The sequence below is a fragment of the Typha angustifolia genome, chromosome 7, assembly GCF_048772165.1.
Source record: "Typha angustifolia cultivar Huaian chromosome 7, ASM4877216v1, whole genome shotgun sequence".
Lineage (NCBI taxonomy): Eukaryota > Viridiplantae > Streptophyta > Magnoliopsida > Poales > Typhaceae > Typha > Typha angustifolia.
Window position 1 is genome coordinate 14,359,872 of NC_133245.1, and position 19,422 is coordinate 14,379,293.

The window sequence follows — 19,422 nt, forward strand, 5'->3', positions numbered from 1 at the left end:
GCGACAAAGACAAACGTTGCTCCTGCCAAGATTTCATCGACGAAAAGCATTGCATTCCTATGCCACCTCGTAGAAGCCATATTTTGAGCTGATGCTTGTGGACGGATAAGTCTGTGATGGTTTTGCATGCCCTAATATTATCTTTAATATTAATGTCTGCGTTTCTTTTGTAATATGTATTTGGGCTTGATCTTTATTCAATAAAATAATTATTCTCTTTATTGTTTGATTTAGGGTTAAATATATATTTATTATGTCTGTATTTATATCAAAAATTACATTACCGTCTTATGTTTCAAAAAATCTCAAACTAGTCTCTATACTTAATGGCTAAAGTGAGTCAATGAGATTATTTATAATAGATTAATGACGAAATATAAATAGTTTAAAGAAGTATATAAGGTAGAGTAACTGTTGATTGGGCCGGAATTGTGCCAAGCCTGCTCAAAGAGCAACAACGTGGCCCGAGCTTTTTTCTACCTTTCTTCTCTCCCATCCTCTGCAAAAGCTGCAAAACCCTCGATTGTTTGGCTCTCTCCAAAGGTATACGCTTTGCGGTAGACTTCGCTACAACGAACGATTCTTCATTCTTTTCCAATTGGTAAATTATAGGCGAAAGAGAGGGTGGTCATTAGATTCGTTAGAAGACATGGTGGTGATCGAGGCGGAATCGGAACCGACGGCTCGGGTTGCTCCTCAGGAGGAAGAAGCCCATGACGAGGAGGAATCGTTCGAGGACGCGCTCACCGAGGAACAGCTTAGACAGGTCGAATCTTTTATTTCTTCTTGTTATTTTCTGTTTATCTTCGAGATTTTGGTGTGATAATGTGATCAAAATTTGAACCTTTCCCCTCTTTTGGTGTTCAGGAATTTTGCCTCTCTTCCTGGGCCTTTAAAAGTATAATGAGTATGTAGGATAGCAGTAAGTATTATGTCGCTGAAGGTCACAAATTTCTCAAATGCCTCACATAGTCTAAAGAGATTTGAGGAATGCCCATATCTCCTAATTATCTGGTTATAATAAAACTATTAGATCTGAGATTTAAGGTACACTTTAACGATACGCGATAAATTTATGAAACAAGGAGATATTTTTTAATATCTGATGTTTAAATAATGTAGAAGAGAATTAGCTGGTTTAGACATCATTAGGCTGCAGCACTCAGGAGATTTTTATCCTTTCCTAATTTGATAATTTGATGACTAAACAGCCTACATATCTTTCAGGAAATTTAATTAAGCTGGTAAAAAGTAGAAGCAGATATTCCATGAGACCAAATTGCAATAAGAAAAGTAACTCATGGAGAAGAGAATTCATCACCTTTTTTCATCTTCTAGATTAATGTGCAGTAAGCCATCCACTTTTCTGAATAATTTGTATACTAGAGAGTAGGAAAAGGTACACAATGGAGGAATGAGGGCATTTATAAATCAGTGTTCCTATTCATTTACATATTGTAACCGGAGCTTTGGACACTATGTATTACTTTCAGACTTTCAGTAATAACTCACGAGATAAAGTGGCTTGGTTTAGTCTTCGATATTGGTTTACATGGTCTGACAGGCAAAGTGAAACTTTAGGAGTTCAAGAATAATTTTGTTGAAGCTGCAGTAATCCCTTAACCATCAGTGTCGATTCAGTCACAATTTGATGTTCTCAAAGTGGGCATCAAAATTCTTCATGGGAACTAAAATCCAACTAGCTTCCTTATGTACCAGCGAGCCACCACGGATAATACACTGAACGTGGCATGGCCTATAAAGCCTGAAAAGAAATGCTCTGCCACATTGTTTAAATGTTTTTTCTGGGATAATTCTTATTCTGTTTGGGATGTTTGTGAAATCATATACTTTATTAACTTGGGGTTGCAAGCCTTTAACACATTGCTCCAGCCTATTCCTAGGGGGGAAATGGTAGATAATTTCTCTATTTTGTGATTGAATGGTTCTATCTATATTAGGTTTAACTAATGTTAGAATAAAACCTGATAGAGTTAGTCAACTATTCTTCTTTGTGGAGTGCTCAACCCTTGACAGTTCTCAAAAAGCCAAATAATAAAGACTTGCATCTTTATTTGTTATTAAAATTACCAATTTCTACAGACTTTAATATTGTCAGTTGTCTCCTTTGGTCAAACTTCACACATATTATGCTAATTCTCTTGATGTTCTATGATGTCATTCTTGGTAGATATTTTCTTCACCAATTCTGTTAAAAAAATCATTGGGCTTCAGCTAATTTCTTCCCTTTTTTTTTCTTATTAATCAGAAAGCTTTAGATCAAGCAAATGATGCTAAAGCAGAGGGGAACAAACTTTTTGTTGCTGGAAAGTACGATGACGCATTATTTCAATATGAAGTTGCATTGCAGATTGCTACTGAAGTACAGTCATCAGAGGAAATCTGTTCTATGTGTCATGCAAACCGTGCAGTATGCTTCTCGAAGCTGGTAATTTTCATGTTCATTGTATTAAAGTCATTGGCTACATGATTCAATCATAATTCTTCCAGCTGAATGGGGGGTACAGTATATACATGGAGGAAATACCTTAGGATAGCATCTTTTGTTTATGCCTGTTAGTCTTACCCCTAATATTTTACTACCTTTGGAATAGAGACCCTTTAAATTCTGCTGTTTCGGACCCTGACCTCCTTCCAACTCCTATTGGCTTCCATAATTGTCCTCAAATTTCACAGTAGACATGTCATATGGTCGCCTACCGGCTTTCATAAAAAAAGACGCCATATGGTCTTTGATGCTTATCAACAAGTCTCTTAGTTGCTCGCTTTTCCATCTTTGCTTGAATCTTGTGCAGCACATGTGCTTCCTCTAAATCAATCTGTTAATTTCTTATTTGAAATGCTTTTGGAGTGAGCACTTGTCATTATTTCTGCAAGCAATTATTTTTCTGAATACCTCATATCATTTGCATATTCATGATATGAAAATTTGTTTGCAGCAAGTGACTATGGTTATTTTTATTTTGTTTTTATTAAGGGGAAATATGATGAGACTATAAAGGAATGCACAAAAGCATTGGAATTAAACTCTTTGTATCTGAAAGCTCTGATAAGGAGGGGAGAGGCACATGAAAAGCTTGAACACTTTGAAGAGGCTATTGCTGGTCAGTTTGGATATCTGGACACATCATTCGAATTACTTCTCTTCAATAATGATTCTCCCACTTCTGTTTTTTGTTTCCTTCTGGTGTTGTGATATTTATTTTGTGAATCTTGTATAATTCTGGAGTTACATTATGGATTTTATGTACTTCCATTTCCTATTTTGTTCACTTTTCTCTTTCTGGAAAATTCTCCAGATATGAAAAAGGTTATTGAACTGGATCCTTCAAATGACCAAGCTAGAAGATCACTACGACGTCTAGAGCCATTAGCAGCTGAAAAACGAGAAAAGATGAAGGAAGAAATGATCGGTAATCTATTGGCATGTTTGCTACATCTGTTTTTCCTGAATATATATGATCATGGCAAATATTCTTATGCTCTTGGAAGTAAAATAGGCAGTCAAAGTGCTCCTTATATTTAAGCATGAGATATTTCCTGAAGAAAAAAAAGAATTTCTGTAGGTTATTAAGCCATTAGCTATTTGCAATCCATGTGTTCTTCCTGTTTAAGTCTGAATAATATTTGAGCTATTATACACTTTAAAAAGTTGATATTATACAATCAAACTCTTCAACTCTTCTGTAGTTAAGAAGAATATTTTCTCGATTGCTTTTTCACTTGACAGCTGCTAGAGTATGGGTGAATTGCTTTTAATTTTTAGGCTTCAAAGCAATTCCTGCTTGGGAACACATAAAGATATTTAAATTTTTTTGCAGGGAAGCTGAAGGAGATGGGAAATTCAGTCTTGGGACGCTTTGGGATGAGCGTCGACAACTTCAAATCTGTCAAAGATCCAAATACGGGTTCATACTCGATATCCTTTCAGCGCTAGCCAACTGCACATAGCAAGGAGGAAATCAAAGCTTGTAACAAACATGTACATTGATTGAATCATGAAGTTGTTTTGAGCTTTGTTGCATCTACACTTCTTCAATTTTAGCAATTTTAAGCTCAAGCTGCTACGAATCATCTGTTTCGCCCTCTTGTCTTTCTTGGTTGGTGGTGTATGATGTAAGATATATGTAAGGAGCAAACAGCTATCTGGGAGTTTTCATCTAGTTTTCTTGGTCAGAAATTTCTCAGCAATTACAACTCTCAAGCTTTTAGGCTGCTCTATACACTTAACATCAAGTTCCATTGCCATCTTGAATTCAAACCAGGTCGCTTTTAGGAAGACATATACACATTTCTATGGAATTATCAGTATGGTTTTTCCTGATTGAAACGACCTGATTTATTCTGTCTGGATCTTAGTATTTATATATATATATATATATTACATCATTAATCATCTGATTAATTTGATATGCAACATTTCATTTTATTATCTAATCCTTGATAAATCTTGTGTAATAAAACCGTAGCCCTTTTGAATGAATAAACTCTCTGATAATTTATCTTCCATCCATTCAAGATTAAGCTCGATTAGGCTCGATTTGAAATTTAATGTATCGAGCCCAACCAGCCCATTTCATAAACTGGCCTTCTTAAGCCCAATGACTCAAGCCCATCACTCCTATAACACCCCCCCAACTCTCTTCTATTATGCCACTCTCCCAGACATTTCTTGCGCGAGGGTTCAGTCTTCTTTCTTCTTCTTCTTCTTCTTCTTCGATTTGGTCCAATCCGTAGTAGTAGAAGAATGGGAGATAGCCAGTACTCGTTCTCTCTCACCACCTTCAGGTATTCATTACTGGATTCTTGCTTCGATTTCCATTGCTTTATATCGCCGACGAGTCGATCTACTAACCCCATGTCTTTGTTCCTGGAATCAGCCCCTCGGGAAAGCTGGTCCAGATCGAGCACGCCCTCACCGCCGTCGGATCCGGTCAGACTTCTCTCGGGATCAAAGGTGATCACTTTCTCTATCTTTCTCTCGCGTTGCATTGTGCAATCTTGTTTTAGACTTGTTTTCGTGCTCTCTTTAGGGCTTTTAATATAGAAAAGATGATGTTATGTTGGGGTTTATTTTCGTAGGATGATGCTAGATCATTTGAACTGCCAATCCATATTGTGAACATGATCTATTTCACTAGCTTTTTCTTTAGTATTTCGGATTGAGTTGATCGGGAGACCTTGAAAATGTTTGGGCTTGGAAATGAAAGTAATAATTAACAAATATCCTTCAAGGATGATAGGGTGGATCCTAGGCTAACATGGACACGGTCATGAAGAGAAGTGTGACCAAAATTTGCAGTTAGTTGCATGCTAGCTCTAAGTAGAGATTGTTGTTGGGAAAGGGTGCATTAATGATAGGGTTAGACCTATGGGTTGCATTTCCCATAAAGGAAGACAAGTGGAAGTAGAATAATTGCTCAAGATTGGTATTGTTGTTAGCTACACAATTTTTACCTAATTGTTTACCGGGATATCTACTACCCGTATGTTTAATGATTGAAGCGGCGTCCACCTAATTGTCCTACTTTACTAAGTTTGTGGCTTCAAATTATGTTACTGTAATCCATGAAGCACTAAACATTAAGGTAAGGCAGATGCATTTCTAGTTTTTCTTAGTTTTGTTAGATTTTTTATTGTTGTCCATTTGGTGGCATAATCTGTGTTAATATGAGGATCTTATGGATGGTAAGTTATAGGTTTATTACAGCTAATTGCCAGTTGCACACACACAAAAGGCAACTATAAAAGAATGATGGGTAAAAGAAGACGAGGGTTAAATTTGCATTGTAAAGTAAATTTTAAAGAAGTTGCAAACATGATTAGTTATTGAATAACCAAAATATGATGGGAGTGTTCAACATGTTTTGAAGTCCTATATTCTGATACTTATTTTGTATTTACTGCAGCTGCTAATGGTGTTATTATTGCAACTGAGAAGAAATTACCTTCAATTTTAGTGGATGAAACATCGGTATGTATACCTCATCTTTATCAAGTATATTTTCTTTGAATAGTTGTGTTATAATTATCATTGCATCACCAGAATCATGAGATCAAATAGATACGGCTATTTGCTTGAAAGTGATGACTCTTTACTAACATGAGTATTAATTACTTTACTACCCCATATCAAATAAATTTTCTTGGCTAGATTTCATTAAAAATCATCATTAGTCAACATCTTTTCTCCATTCATTGCTGATATGATTCTTCACAATCTGATTTCTTGGCCTACTTGAGCTCCTTTCTCAGTTCATTTTGTCTATCTTACCAGATACTCCTGCATATTTTCCTCTTATACTTTTTTTTTCATTGCATATCTTTTCATTAATTGTAATGTGGTGGATTTTATTTTTATGTTGATATTCTTTTATTGCAGGTGCAAAAGATTCAATTGATGACTACAAATATTGGCGTCGTCTATAGGTGAGCTTCTGTGCTGTTTTTATTCTAGAAATTGATACAATATTGCTGTGCAGCAAAATTAGTACAGCAGCTATATTAGAAAATCAACATGGCTTAGACTAAGCAACCCATATTCTTAAATAGGTAGGCTGCACCGTACTTCTTGTACGTTTAGTATGTTTGCTGAAAGAATGAAAAGGAAAATGTTAATAAATTCTCAAGTGTTCATCTATATTTCACATGTGATGATGCCAAACATTGACCTTTTTAACTGATGTCACTAGGTCTTCCACCATTTTATCAACTGATATTTATCCTATGATCATTTTCTTAATTCTTGTTACTATTTGTCACCCATATACCTGACAAGTTATTCATGCTAACAGTGGAATGGGTCCAGATTCCCGTGTTCTAGTGAGGAAAAGCAGAAAGCAAGCCCAACAATATTTTCGATTATATAAGGTATTGTTTGACCTTCCGTTTTATTATCTCTTCTAGTTTTCGCTGTGATGTGTTGGTCTTTTCTTTTTCTTATATCATTGTGAATAATAAGACAATTGTACCTAGTCTTCCATGCCTATAGTTTATTTATATAACATAGATTTAGATTTTATTCAGATTCTTTTATCCTTGTGGTTAATTTTTCTTTTCAGCTGGATTTAATTGTTTGTTACCATGGCAGAATATTGCATATTGTATATTAGAAAGTCAACCACTTCCACTTAAGAAGTTTGTTAAATAGTTTATTCAGGAATTATGAATGCATTTCATTGACACTCATGATGAGAAAATGCCATGAGTTCTAATTAGTAAGTTATGGCTCTCTGTCACCTTTTACTGGTATCTTAACCTAAGCAGTACATATGGCTTTGCCTAATGAGTGATACACTAATTGCACTCGTGCATTCAACCTTCTCTTATTCAACTTATCTCATGCATCATTCCTTCTGAAGCTGAGTTCTTATTCGATATTTGGTATCTTTGTGGACCTTGGTCTCCAGTTTCTCCATGAAGACAATGACTCTTTTAGGCCTGATGTGATGTAGTGTCTTGCTCTTTTGGTGGCGATCTTTTCTTTCATTTTCCTGTTTCTTGAATGATGACAATCTGCCGACACTGACTGGAACACTGCTATGATACGTCAAATTGATGCACTTAAGTACATTTCTGCATGCCTTTACATTCCTTTGTAACATTGACAGATTGATAAAGAACATAATGAGTCCATCCAGGATGAATTTCACTATTTCTATCATCTATGCTAGAGTCCTTTTTTAGTTTTTTGTAAATTGTTTATTTCAATATATGTTGAACAAATGCAGGAATCTATTCCAGTTACACAGCTCGTGAGGGAGACGGCTGCAGTTATGCAAGAGTTCACACAGTCTGGGTACTTTTATGATCTTACATGCTCTTGCTGTATCAAAATCAGGGAATTCAACTCAAAGAATTCACAAAATATGCCAGATCATTTAATGCTGACAGCTGCAATTATTCTGTATCTATTGTTGATTAGACAAAAAGGAAATTGCTATTCTATTCAAGTTGCTCGAGATGTTTTATCATTTTCCATCACCAGAGAATCTTTATTCAAGAGAGGAAATTGTCCATTACCTCCACATTTTAGAGTAGATATCTGATGTACAAGGTTCACATATATGTTAATATGCTATGCAGAAAGGCACAGAATATCTCTTAGACATATTTCCATATGTTCCCTTTTCCATGTTCTTAATCTCCATTATTCTATTATCTTCACAATTTTGGTTTGCATCTGCCATTTCTTCTCTTTTCTCATTTAATGGAACAAAAACATCAAATATTTACTAGCACATATCTTTAACCCAATTTTGATGCAAACCATCTTCTATACCTATAATTGTTTGTCTACCTTTGCCTCACCAGGATACGCCATTGGTGAGAGACTTTAACTTCCTTATGCTAATATGGATTTATATGTGTCTTGCAGTGGTGTAAGGCCATTTGGAGTTTCTCTGCTGGTTGCAGGATATGATGACAATGGTCCTCAATTGTATCAGGTATCCAACAATATCTGATCTTTATTTCTTTCTTTTCTTTCTCTGTTTTTGTGGTGGTGGTGGTGGTGGTGTTTTTTTTTCTTTGCTGGTGATTTGTACCATGGCAGGGTATGAGATGCTTAGTATTTGCGAGATTATCATCTATCTTGTTATATAAACTCATGATATGTTGTCTTGTTATTTTCTTTGAATCGCTTTTTTGTCTCTTGCAGTATAGGATTAACATAATCTCAGAAAAATCTATTGTTACATTTGCCTTTGTTTTCTTTCAACTCTTTCGTAACAGGTTGACCCATCGGGATCGTACTTCTCCTGGAAAGCTTCAGCAATGGGGAAAAATGTTTCTAATGCAAAGACTTTTCTTGAGAAAAGGTACTCAAGTTGGATTAAATACTTATAACCTGCTTGTCGTTTCTTCAAGCTATATACTCAGCACTATATTCTTACCAGTGCTTTTGCTGGTTCTCATAGAGTATTTGTAGCTATCTTTTCTGCTATGCTCATATAGAGTATTTTTAGCTATCTTTTCTGCTATGCTCATATAGCGTATTTGTAGCTATCTTTTCTGCTATGCTCATATGTTATCTTGTGTGATGCTTCTTGGCCATATGCCACATGGAGAAGCTGTGGCATGGATATCTTGCTATTGTCATTTCCTTTCACTCTTCTCTGTCCATGATGTATGGTTTCTGTCTATGCCATGCTCAATTATTGTCATATGGACAGATAACTTTTCCGTTTTCCTTTTTGCATGGATATCTTGCTACAATTTTTTTCCCTGGTATCATTCCTGTTGTCATGTTAATCCTCTGGTTGGTTAACATTGAATGACGTAGAAATTTTGACTGTTTCTCATTGTAGGTACACAGAAGATATGGAACTTGATGATGCTGTTCACACTGCCATCTTGACTTTAAAAGAAGGGTATCATCTATGTGCTCTTATGATGTAGTCCATACCTGCCACTCTACCTATAGTTTTATGGATTATCATATATGATGGCTCATCTTGTTAACTGCAGATTTGAAGGACAAATCTCTAGCAAGAACATTGAAATTGGAATAATTGGTGCTGATCGTAAATTCAGGCATGTCTTACATATTTGACATTTGCATAAACCAATATATACCTGAAAATTTTCTCACCCTTTTGATTCCCTGGTAAAGTAGCATACATTTTCTGTTTAAGTCCTTTCCTAACTGTGTGTGGTGATTGAGTTGCATTGCATTCCAGCTATCCCTTTGATTACACTTGTCATTACTTTGAGTTAAAAATGCAGATTTATGATGGTTGGTTTTTTTATTGTCTTTAATTAGTTCACTTGCCTATAAGGGAGTGCCTTTAGTATTATTACCTTTCAACTTCTCAGTCATCCATTAAAAAAGGTCTAAGTACAACAACGCTACAACTTGATGGATTCTGACCAACTCTTTGCTCGAGTTTTCAGATTTTATGGGCACAGAAGTTTGGTGTCTCCAAACTATTTGTCTGTAGTATGTCATTTACTTCAAAAGCCATATACAGTGTCCTATATCTAAATATTATTCCTCTTATTTTCATTGGTTACTTTCACAAATCAATACTCGAAAGTTTATGAACTAACTAAGCAACTACGATTCAAGTTTTTTCTTTTTTTGATGAAATCTTCAGAACATTTTGTTCAAAAATTTATTTGTGGACTTTTCATGTGCTAATTGAGCTCAGGCCTGGAACTTGTATTCTAGATTGTATTCATTTCTGACATCTTTTTCTTTATCTGAATTTGCAGAGTACTGAGTCCTGCTGAAATTGATGATTATTTAGCAGAAGTGGAGTAAATCTTGCGTTTGATCCCAATTCCAAAGAAAAAGTAGTTCTGTTTATCTCACCTTGTATCATTTTAAAGTTCTTCAAGGACTGCATTGTTTGTCGCCGAAACCCGGATGAAGCTCTTACATTTTCGAATTCATATACTTTTGTGCTAGATGAGCTTTATTCTACGTCATCTTATGTCTCTCTTCGGAACAAACTTTTTCAAATTGCTCTTAACCTAATTCTGCTGTGTCTCTGATGACTGAAGGGCAGGAAAAATGATTGCCTTTATTTATCTGGACCGTACAGTCTGCTTCATAGTTTTGGTAACAATGCTGCTATGATTATTGTATCCAAATTATTGTTAAGAGGCAGGTGAACATGTTAGCAGTTAAGACTATCCTATTATTTTGGTTGCCCACATAAACTGATACATGGACTAGTGACATTTTGGTTGCCTTCTCATTTCCTGTTGGAGCATTCTAACTCCAGCGGAATAAATGGAGGAAATCCTTGCTGGTCTTCTTACCACTCGAAAGGTGGATAAAGATTGGAGGGAGGATAAGATTTTGTGACAAATCTGAAAAGGAAATTGATGCCGTCCAACCTTTTCAGTGATTTTGTTTTTCTCGACAGTGATGGTGATAATAATACTAAACTCTTCGCTTTATTTTTAGTTTTATAACAGTAAAATAAGTTTTTATATAAATTTGTGCTCGTCTTATATAAATTTTCTAAGCGAAGTGCCGAAGTCTGCCTTAAAATGAAATGGTTGAATAATTAATGAATTAGGTTATTCAGGAATATACATTGAATTTTCTTTTTCTCTCAACAGAATAAGCAATCAAGGCATTTGCATTAAAAATAACTTTTTAATTTTTAAATTACTAAAAATAGTCTCCTAATATATCAGTGCAAATTATGAACATTATATTATATAATATATATATATATATATATAATAAAAAATAAAAACATTAAAATAATTTATTTATTTTCATCCAACAAATGGCCTCTATTTTGTCACAGGCTTTGCGTTCTTTTTCTTTATTATGAAATAGCCTCTATTTAGAGCTTTATTATGGTTTTATAAAAGAAATAGATTGACAGTTCAGGGAACTTTCTATAAAATTCGTGTGACTACGAGACGCGGCTCACCCTCACAGATGGTGTGGTGCTCTCCTTCCTCTCCCAAGCAACTGTTGGCCACTCTCTTCTACTTCGCCACGGGCGCCGCCCTCTTCGCTGTCGGAGCTCACCTCTCCTACGTCCACGTCGAACCCCAGCGAGCCCGCACCCTTGCGCGCGACGAATTCGTCCGCGACTACCTCCGGAAGAAGTACGGAAAGTAGCTTTTATACTCGCCCCCTTCTCTCTCCAAGTTTCCATGGCTTTGGTTCCGGCCAACTCCGTCGAGCCCCCTTTGATTGCCGAGGTTGAGATGAACGGCTCCGATCCGACCTCGACAACCGTGCGCGCCACCGTCGTCCAGGCCTCCACCGTCTTCTACGACACCCCTGCGACTCTTGGTATGAAAACATACGATTAAGAAGTGACGAGATATGAGAAAATGATTATTTTTGTTAAATATTGCAACTTTTTTGGTGTTGCAGACAAAGCGGAGAGGTTAATTGCGGATGCGGCTAGTTACGGATCGCAATTGGTTGTGTTTCCCGAGGCGTTTGTCGGGGGATATCCGAGGGGAGCTACGTTTGGTGTTACGATTGGGAGCCGGTCAGCTAAGGGGAGGGAGGAGTTTAGGAAGTATCATGCGGCTGCGATAGATGTGCCTGGTATGCTTAGATGCATCCTAAATTTGTAATTTTTGTAAAAAAATTTGTTATTATGAAATGTTGGAATGCAACTAAAGTGCATCTCTTGTTATCTTGGAACATAAAATTTACAGATCATCAAACTTTAAAAAATGATGATTGTCAAAATGTCAGGGCAGAGCTAAATTACATGGTGATGTTTTAATGTGATGAAAATTTGCATTGAAATTATATGGTGTTGTTTCGGAACTAGAATGGGTCTCTTTATAAGGGGAACTAGGAACGTATAGATGAAATTTAAAATCCAGATGAGTGGCAGTAATGGAAGTTTATTCCTAATCCTGTTACAGGGAACTGAAAAGAACAAGAATTCTTCCAAATTGAGAGGATTCTTATTTCTAATAAATTATTATTGGTGCCAAAGAAAATATCTGACAATAGATGTATCTTCTATCAGCATCTCAATTTTGTTTTTATTGTTGTTCTCTATTTCACTCTCCGGTTTTCTGCCAGACCTAGATATTTTGCGGCTGTCTTCTGCACAGTCATAATTTGTTCTTCCTAGTATATTCTGAATGCATGTTATCTAACATAACTTCTGTGCATTGTTATAATCATCAAATAAAAGAAATGGTAGTTGTTAGAAAATTCCGTGTTCCTTAGCTGATATTGATATTCCATGTGTGCAGGTCCAGAAGTTGATCACTTGGCTGCAATGGCTGGAAAATATAAGATCTTTTTAGTAATGGGTGTGATTGAAAGGGCAGGATACACACTTTATTGCACTGTTCTCTTCTTTGACCCACAGGGCCAGTACTTGGGTAAGCATCGCAAGCTCATGCCTACAGCATTGGAACGTGTGATTTGGGGCTTTGGAGATGGATCGACAATTCCTGTCTATGAGACTCCTCTTGGAAAGATAGGTGCCCTCATTTGTTGGGAGAATAGAATGCCACTTTTGAGGACTGCATTGTATGGTAAAGGTAGGTGCCTCATTTGATTATCATCTTATCTCATTTGTCAAGTGCTATATAACCCTTATTGCAATTGTGTGCTCCATTCATTTCTTTCTTGAACAGTTGTTTATTCTTTTCGTTTATTTTGATGCATATACTAATGTACTATTTTTGCTCTATTATATGATAAAACTTCTAGAAAATAGTTACAGATCAAGATTTCCATATATTTCAAGCCTTATGGGTGTCAGATTGGTAGAACTTGACGAAAGGAAGGCCATCAGGTCAAATGTGACACTGTTGCATTATCTTATAGGGTTTTCGAGTACTTCTGTGGAATGTGTAAACCATTCTATCCTGTGTATTTCAAACATACTGTTGGCTGTTATTCACCTTAGTTTCTAACTAATGTATTATTTAAAGTTTAAAAGCATGAGATCCACACAATTGCAATAAAATAATTACAGAAGAAAAAAAATTAGCATCAAGCAAATGAACGTATCTCCCTTAGTAGTAAAGTGCACAAAGTTTTGCATCTGAGAACCTTGTCTCATGTTTCTCCAGGTATTGAGATATATTGTGCTCCCACTGCTGATTCCAGGGAAGTTTGGCAGGCCTCCATGACCCACATTGCGCTTGAGGGTGGATGTTTTGTGCTGTCAGCAAACCAATTCTGCAGGAGAAAAGACTATCCTCCCCCACCTGACTATGTCTTTGCAGGTGTAGAGGATGAACCGTCACCAGATACTGTTGTTTGTGCTGGAGGAAGCGTCATCATTTCACCATCTGGAGCAGTCTTGGCAGGCCCCAATTATGAAGGAGAGGCTCTTATCACAGCAGACCTAGGTATGAGAATCAGATGTTTCAGATTACAAGATTATACCTTCCACAATGCTAGGAGAGAACAAAATGTTGAGAGTGCCTTTTCTCTATGCATTAGCAAATTCTTAGTCTACCATATTCTATTATTTTATTGAGAATAAGTTTACCATATCACCAGGCAGGTTATGTGCTTGACGGTAACTTGTCTTGGAGATAAAGATTAAAATTTCTGTAAAGATACAAAAAAACTTGCTTAAGTTCCTAAACAATCTTTCCAATTGAGATCAATCTTATTTACCTAAAGAAAGTTTTAAAGATACTTATAAATTTATAGGTTGTAAGCATGCGACTTGTGAGAATAGTAAAACAGCATTAGCAGTAGTAAGATAATTCTGAATTCTTTTGTTGGTCATCAACTGGAATATGGAATGTCACAAGTAAATGAAGAGCTTTAGAATATCTTGGAGACATTTATTCATGTGAATTCTTGCAACTTATCAATCAACTTTTCTCTTTACAATGCGATGTGCAGATCTTGGAGAAATTACACGAGCCAAGTTTGATTTCGATGTCGTTGGGCACTATTCAAGGGCTGAGGTGCTGAGTTTAACTGTGAAGGACCATCCACAAAGCCCTGTGACATTTACATCTGCTGCAAAGACTGAAAGCTCTCAGAAACTGCAGTGAATTCATGGCACTCAATGTGTGTGATCACCTGAATAACATTTTGCATGTATGCAATCTTGAATGATTTGTACTGATGTCTTGCCAACTCAGATGCCTAGTTCTGTCAAGGTCTCTATGTCTTTCAGATAAACCATCTCTGTTTTGTATGCGATTTCCTCATTAACCTCGTGCTGATCTTGTGAAAACAATTTAGCAATTGTCGTCAGGATGTAGACCTGAGAAATGTCTGTTTCAGGGTAATGTCTTGTTCTTCAAGCATAATGGAGAACAAATGCAAATTTGTTTTAAGAATACATATTGGGTCATGTATATTTGTTTGAAAAAAAACAAAGGAGAAGCATAGGGGTTTTGTCAAATTTGTCTCCTATAAACTTGTCATCTAGGGCAGGCGAATTTTGACCTCTGTTAAAAGGCCCATCCTCCCCTATTTTTTTATAAGTATTCGTTTTATAATCAATTAAAGCGGGGTTAATGTTCTCAAATCAATTTCACTTTGTAATTATATTGGTAAATAGAGATTATAAACTACGTTGCTTGATATGATTTTTGGCTCGGTGTATGGAAAATCGGATCTGGTTGGCGGGCCTAGCGGGCTGACTTTTCGGGTATTAGACCGCATTTGCGTTGATAACGGGTCGGTTCGGGGATAGCGGGTTGGGTTTAGTCTTATCGGTTAGTTAAAAAAACAAACTTCTTCTTTCATCGTATGAGCCCTAATCCACACCCGACTCCTCTCCGCTCTCGAGTTCTCTCACTCTCTCCTCTCTCCTCTCTCCGGTGGACGGAGGTACTCTCTCGCCGCAACCCCACTCCCACTCTCCCATCTCTTTCTCTCTCACCTCATAGGCTCCCATCCGATCAGCGGCCACTCGAAGCCTCTCTCTCTCTCTCTCTCTACGCATACCACCGCCATGATTATGAGGATAGGGAAAAAAACCACCTCCATTTTTTACATTTTTACTGATTCAGTTATTCTTATTGCAAATAACCACCTAACACTTCATTATGCTAGTTCACAGAATGTAGATTACAGCTTACAGTCCACACTTCATTAATTTTTAGTATAATGTAGTTTGCTGCTAGTTAGTGTTTAGTAGTGTGTTAATTGTGGCATTGTGAAGGTGGAGTGGATTGTGTGTCCCTCTTTATGATATAATGTTTGAGCATCTAATTTGATTGCAATGGTAAATTGCTTAGATCATCTAATTTGATTGCAATGGTAAATTGCTTAGGTCATCACTTTATGTTTATTTTTTTGGTTAATTGTTTGATGATATTTTTTGCTTATCTTGAGGTATGTTTTTTTTTTTTTGATATAACTCAAAATATGTAGAGATTTGAATTTAAAATTTTGATATGATTTTATATGATAAAGCTGTCATGTAATGATTCCAAAAATATAAGGACCCATTGTGGATAATTATGAATCACTATAAGTAATTATTTTTTTCTTAAAATTTGTATGGTCTTCTATGCATTTTTTTCTTAGAGTTTGCATGTTTCTATATATTCATGTTTGGCCCTCTCTTTTGAAAAGTTTTGGCTCCGCCACCTAGCCATCCTTCTTATGACTCCTTATAAAGATCTCTCTCTCTCTCTCATCGACTCTTTGGCAAACACCAGGGATGGCCAACAGCAAATATGAATACGTGAAGAAGTTTGAAACCGATGACAAGTTACCACCTTTTAATTGGATTGTTGTCCGAATTGATGGATGCCACTTTCATCAGTAAGCTCTCACTTTCTCCTCGCCAAAAGGAATATTTCTATCTGTTTCTCTCTGGCATAGTTGTTTTTTCTCTACTCGTCAATGCAAAATATTTAGAAAAGTTTCTTTTTTTTTTCTTGTTCTTGGAATCATTGATTCTTGTGCTGTTAAGTTCATAATTTTTACGTCTATGTTTCAACTTCTCCATCCTCTGTTTAATGCTTCTGTGTTTATGTAGATTTTCTGCAGAGCACTCATTTGAGAAGCCCAATGATGAGAATGCATTGAACTTGATGAACTCATGTGCACTTTCAATGTTAGAGCAATTTCCAGACTTTGTATTTGCTTATGGTGTCAGTGATGAATATAGGTACACTATTTGTTTCAATTTTTTACTAAATTCTCATATTAGTAGTGGAGGAATCAAACTTGTTGTAGCAGTAGTATCTTCTGCGGTACAAAATAATGTTTTCTTTTTTCAATATCTAACTGCAAAGGCAGTATTGTTTTACTTTTTAGAGACCCAAAATTTGGTGATGTTAACTTCTTCTTTCGTTCTTTTTTTTTTATTTTTATTTTTTTGCAGTTTTATACTGAAGGAGACAAGTATATTTTACCAAAGAAGGGCAAGGTTCTCTCTCGATATTCTTTCATCTCATATGGAAGTCTCAATCCATCCAATTAAAACTAGGAGTGTAAAGATAATTTCTTAGAGAAAGATGAAGGTCTCTGATATTCATTTTCGCACAATTGCATGATCAATGAAATGAAGTTCATAAAATTAGATTGGTCATAGATGTTATCGTACAAACTAATGATGAATTGCTCCATCAATCAAATTGCAGCAAAATACTTTCCCTCAGTGTATCCTATTTCACATCTGTATATGTAATGAAGTGGAAAGAGTTCTTTCCCCACAAAGAATTGAAAGGACCGCCCTTTTTTGATGGGCGAGTTGTATGCTATCCAAAGGCAAAAATCATTCGAGATTATCTATCATGGAGGCAGGTAGACTGTAAGTGCCAGTAAGAGCAAAATATGTGTCAAAACTTTTAAAATTTTCTAGTCAGAAGAGCTTGAAATATGTGCACTTATATCTGAACATTATGTAATACCAGTCACTGTGTTATTAAGATTATGTGAAATAATATCATACAAAAGAATATAATCCATGCTGAATCTTCTTCTCTCCTTTTGCAGGTCATATTAACAATCAATATAATACGTGCTTCTGGATGTTGGTTAAATCTGGGAAAACAGAGAGGGAGGCACAAGAGTTGCTAAAGGTTTTCTCCAAGTTACTATCTAATTGCCTGTGTTGTTTTGTCTTTTCACTTATGGGACAATATTCTGATGTTCATGTAATTGAATTTGTTGATTGCTGAATTATTGGTCCCTCAACATTTAGGTATCCCTTTTACCAATGATAACTTCGCTCATCTAGTAGTTACCAACATATACTTATCTGTCACTTTCTACTCAAATTTGGACGGAGCATTGCTAATAAACACAAATAGACTATTAATACATGATACAATCTCTTAGCTAGTTGTCCTCTGAAAGATGGTCAGCATGCGAGGTGTTGTTTGGGCTGGAATTCATGGCATATTGTCTTATTCTCTGTTGAAGATTTGTCTTTTCTGCAGCTGCAAATGCTAATCAGAATATGGGTTCAGTTGAAGTCTTATCAGTCACCCAACTCAGAATACTCATATATGAGCACCAGAATTTTGTTGCCACACATCACTGTCCCTTTAACTTTTCTGTTTTAACTTGTCTAAGTGCCAATTATATTCAGAAGTTATATTTTGCAGGGAACTGTGGCCAAAGATAAGAATGAACTTCTTTTCCAACAGTTTGGTGTTAATTACAATAAGCTGCCAGCTATGTTCCGAAAAGGCTCTTGTGTTTATAGAGATAAGGTACACTAATGAGCAAGGGAAGTTGCATTATCAAAAGACTTATTTTTATACCGTGTGCTTTTCTTTGAATTAAATCTCGGTGGATTTGAACTTTTGTATTAGCATTTCAGTAAAGTAATACATGTGTCTCTTCTCTCTAATTTGATTATTGTTACAGAATTGCCTCCCTTGGTGAAGCATTGCTTAATATTTTGTCTGATTAGTATGTAGTTTTTATGATCACATTCATTTACTTGGAGCATGTTCCACAGAATTATATACTTGATATGCTTCACTTCTTTTCTACTTCTTATGGATCAATACACACCTCATGTCTGAACTCAGGTGGAAGAAACAGTGAAGACGGATGAGGGTGGAAACCCCATCAGAAGAACTAGGACGAAGGTGGTAATTGGACACTTGGACATTATAGGACCCAATTTTTGGAGCGAGCACCCATACATTCTCAATGAAGATTAGCTAATATCATTGCATGTTCTTGTGTACAATCACAAAGAAGGGGAAAAAAGAAGAAGAAAGATATCCATTGAGCTCGCATGCCCTGCTAATTTATTTCATGGGCAATTGAAGTCAGTTTAAGACTTCTGCATGTATAGTAAGTTATCTAGTTCTACTCCCTATCTGTCTCAACAGTTGGTTTTGCTCATAAAGTTCCACTTTTTTTTCCCTTGGCCTTCTCGACTCTAGATGGCTTGCTATTTCAACTTTGAACAATTACTGCATGTGGCATCATTTCTATTTTCCCAGAGTACAAATATAAATGTCTCAAACTTACATCTATAGAAAAATATGATTCATTGCTGCTGGTTATTCATTGCTGCTGGTTTGACTTTCTCAAAATAAAAAAAAAAAATTTAATGATTCACTGCTGTTGATCCAGTTTCCTTGTCTGCCCAAGAGTCAATAGGTCTTGTATATGATTTATTTGGAGAATTCCCAATAATGATCATAAGAAGTAGCTTAAAATCCCCTTGTACAACAAGTACACTACGGCATCACATTCTTTCTACTGCCAGAAATGAACAAGCTTGTAAGCCACTTCATGGGGTTGGTAAAGTAAAAGGCTACCTACACGTCTCATACCATTGTTGTAGAATAATGGTTAAGCTAAGATAACCAATTAATCCAACAAAATAGCTTTTTGAATAGAAGAAGCATGGGTGTGGATCTAACGGTTAGTCGAGATTTTTCTTGGGTGGCTTTAATGATTGCGAATCATTACTTTAGTAGTGTGGGAGACCAAACCAAAGATTAAGCCGCTAATAAAGACAACTAATCTCTATCTGTCATTCCACC

At 36.0% G+C, this 19,422-nt stretch overlaps 4 protein-coding genes across 6 annotated transcripts; all 4 read left to right on the top strand.

The window, feature by feature from the left end:
* Positions 1-448: 448 nt before the first annotated feature.
* Positions 449-4,212, top strand: LOC140761980 (uncharacterized). 2 transcript variants are annotated; one of them, XM_073099556.1, is made up of 5 exons: positions 449-766; positions 2,270-2,449; positions 2,999-3,125; positions 3,321-3,434; positions 3,848-4,212. In XM_073099556.1, exons 1-5 carry the CDS (start codon positions 650-652, stop codon positions 3,970-3,972), a joined length of 663 nt encoding a protein of 220 aa, XP_072955657.1. In that variant the 5' UTR covers positions 449-649; the 3' UTR covers positions 3,973-4,212. The 2 variants fall into 2 exon arrangements, with proteins under 2 accessions (XP_072955657.1, XP_072955658.1); XM_073099557.1 differs by having other exon boundaries at positions 451-766; positions 3,843-4,212.
* Positions 4,213-4,669: 457 nt separating this feature from the next.
* On the top strand, positions 4,670-10,554 carry LOC140762668 (proteasome subunit alpha type-2). The gene is made up of 11 exons (XM_073100561.1): positions 4,670-4,809; positions 4,902-4,978; positions 5,931-5,995; positions 6,404-6,450; positions 6,816-6,891; positions 7,752-7,819; positions 8,399-8,468; positions 8,755-8,840; positions 9,330-9,392; positions 9,490-9,555; positions 10,237-10,554. Exons 1-11 carry the CDS (start codon positions 4,769-4,771, stop codon positions 10,283-10,285), a joined length of 708 nt encoding a protein of 235 aa, XP_072956662.1. The 5' UTR covers positions 4,670-4,768; the 3' UTR covers positions 10,286-10,554.
* Positions 10,555-11,395: 841 nt separating this feature from the next.
* LOC140762669 (bifunctional nitrilase/nitrile hydratase NIT4B-like) lies at positions 11,396-14,852 on the top strand. Its single transcript, XM_073100562.1, has 5 exons — positions 11,396-11,788; positions 11,873-12,052; positions 12,721-13,014; positions 13,552-13,833; positions 14,342-14,852. Exons 1-5 carry the CDS (start codon positions 11,647-11,649, stop codon positions 14,494-14,496), a joined length of 1,053 nt encoding a protein of 350 aa, XP_072956663.1. The 5' UTR covers positions 11,396-11,646; the 3' UTR covers positions 14,497-14,852.
* Positions 14,853-15,186: 334 nt separating this feature from the next.
* Positions 15,187-18,940, top strand: LOC140763708 (tRNA(His) guanylyltransferase 1). Of its 2 annotated transcripts, XM_073102016.1 has the most exons (8): positions 15,187-15,283; positions 16,120-16,225; positions 16,443-16,574; positions 16,791-16,835; positions 17,050-17,219; positions 17,405-17,490; positions 18,019-18,126; positions 18,451-18,940. In XM_073102016.1, exons 2-8 carry the CDS (start codon positions 16,122-16,124, stop codon positions 18,583-18,585), a joined length of 780 nt encoding a protein of 259 aa, XP_072958117.1. In that variant the 5' UTR covers positions 15,187-15,283; positions 16,120-16,121; the 3' UTR covers positions 18,586-18,940. The 2 variants fall into 2 exon arrangements, with proteins under 2 accessions (XP_072958117.1, XP_072958118.1); XM_073102017.1 differs by having other exon boundaries at positions 15,192-16,225.
* The last annotated feature ends 482 nt before the right edge of the window (positions 18,941-19,422 follow it).

What these genes read in the sequence shown, in the direction of transcription:
- LOC140761980 (XM_073099556.1), top strand. Translation starts at nt 650, where the DNA reads ATGGTGGTGATCGAGGCGGAATCGGAACCGACGGCTCGGGTTGCTCCT. An exon ending in CCGAGGAACAGCTTAGACAG is followed by an intron (nt 767 to 2,269) that starts GTCGAATCTTTT and finishes CTTATTAATCAG; the next exon opens with AAAGCTTTAGATCAAGCAAA. An exon ending in CTTTGAAGAGGCTATTGCTG is followed by an intron (nt 3,126 to 3,320) that starts GTCAGTTTGGAT and finishes AAAATTCTCCAG; the next exon opens with ATATGAAAAAGGTTATTGAA.
- LOC140762668 (XM_073100561.1), top strand. Translation starts at nt 4,769, where the DNA reads ATGGGAGATAGCCAGTACTCGTTCTCTCTCACCACCTTCAG. An exon ending in AATATTGGCGTCGTCTATAG is followed by an intron (nt 6,451 to 6,815) that starts GTGAGCTTCTGT and finishes TCATGCTAACAG; the next exon opens with TGGAATGGGTCCAGATTCCC. An exon ending in AATATTTTCGATTATATAAG is followed by an intron (nt 6,892 to 7,751) that starts GTATTGTTTGAC and finishes GAACAAATGCAG; the next exon opens with GAATCTATTCCAGTTACACA.
- LOC140762669 (XM_073100562.1), top strand. Translation starts at nt 11,647, where the DNA reads ATGGCTTTGGTTCCGGCCAACTCCGTCGAGCCCCCTTTGATTGCCGAG. An exon ending in GACTGCATTGTATGGTAAAG is followed by an intron (nt 13,015 to 13,551) that starts GTAGGTGCCTCA and finishes ATGTTTCTCCAG; the next exon opens with GTATTGAGATATATTGTGCT. An exon ending in TCTTATCACAGCAGACCTAG is followed by an intron (nt 13,834 to 14,341) that starts GTATGAGAATCA and finishes TGCGATGTGCAG; the next exon opens with ATCTTGGAGAAATTACACGA.
- LOC140763708 (XM_073102016.1), top strand. Translation starts at nt 16,122, where the DNA reads ATGGCCAACAGCAAATATGAATACGTGAAGAAGTTTGAAACCGATGAC. An exon ending in TTTTACCAAAGAAGGGCAAG is followed by an intron (nt 16,836 to 17,049) that starts GTTCTCTCTCGA and finishes ATCAAATTGCAG; the next exon opens with CAAAATACTTTCCCTCAGTG. An exon ending in AGGCACAAGAGTTGCTAAAG is followed by an intron (nt 17,491 to 18,018) that starts GTTTTCTCCAAG and finishes TATATTTTGCAG; the next exon opens with GGAACTGTGGCCAAAGATAA.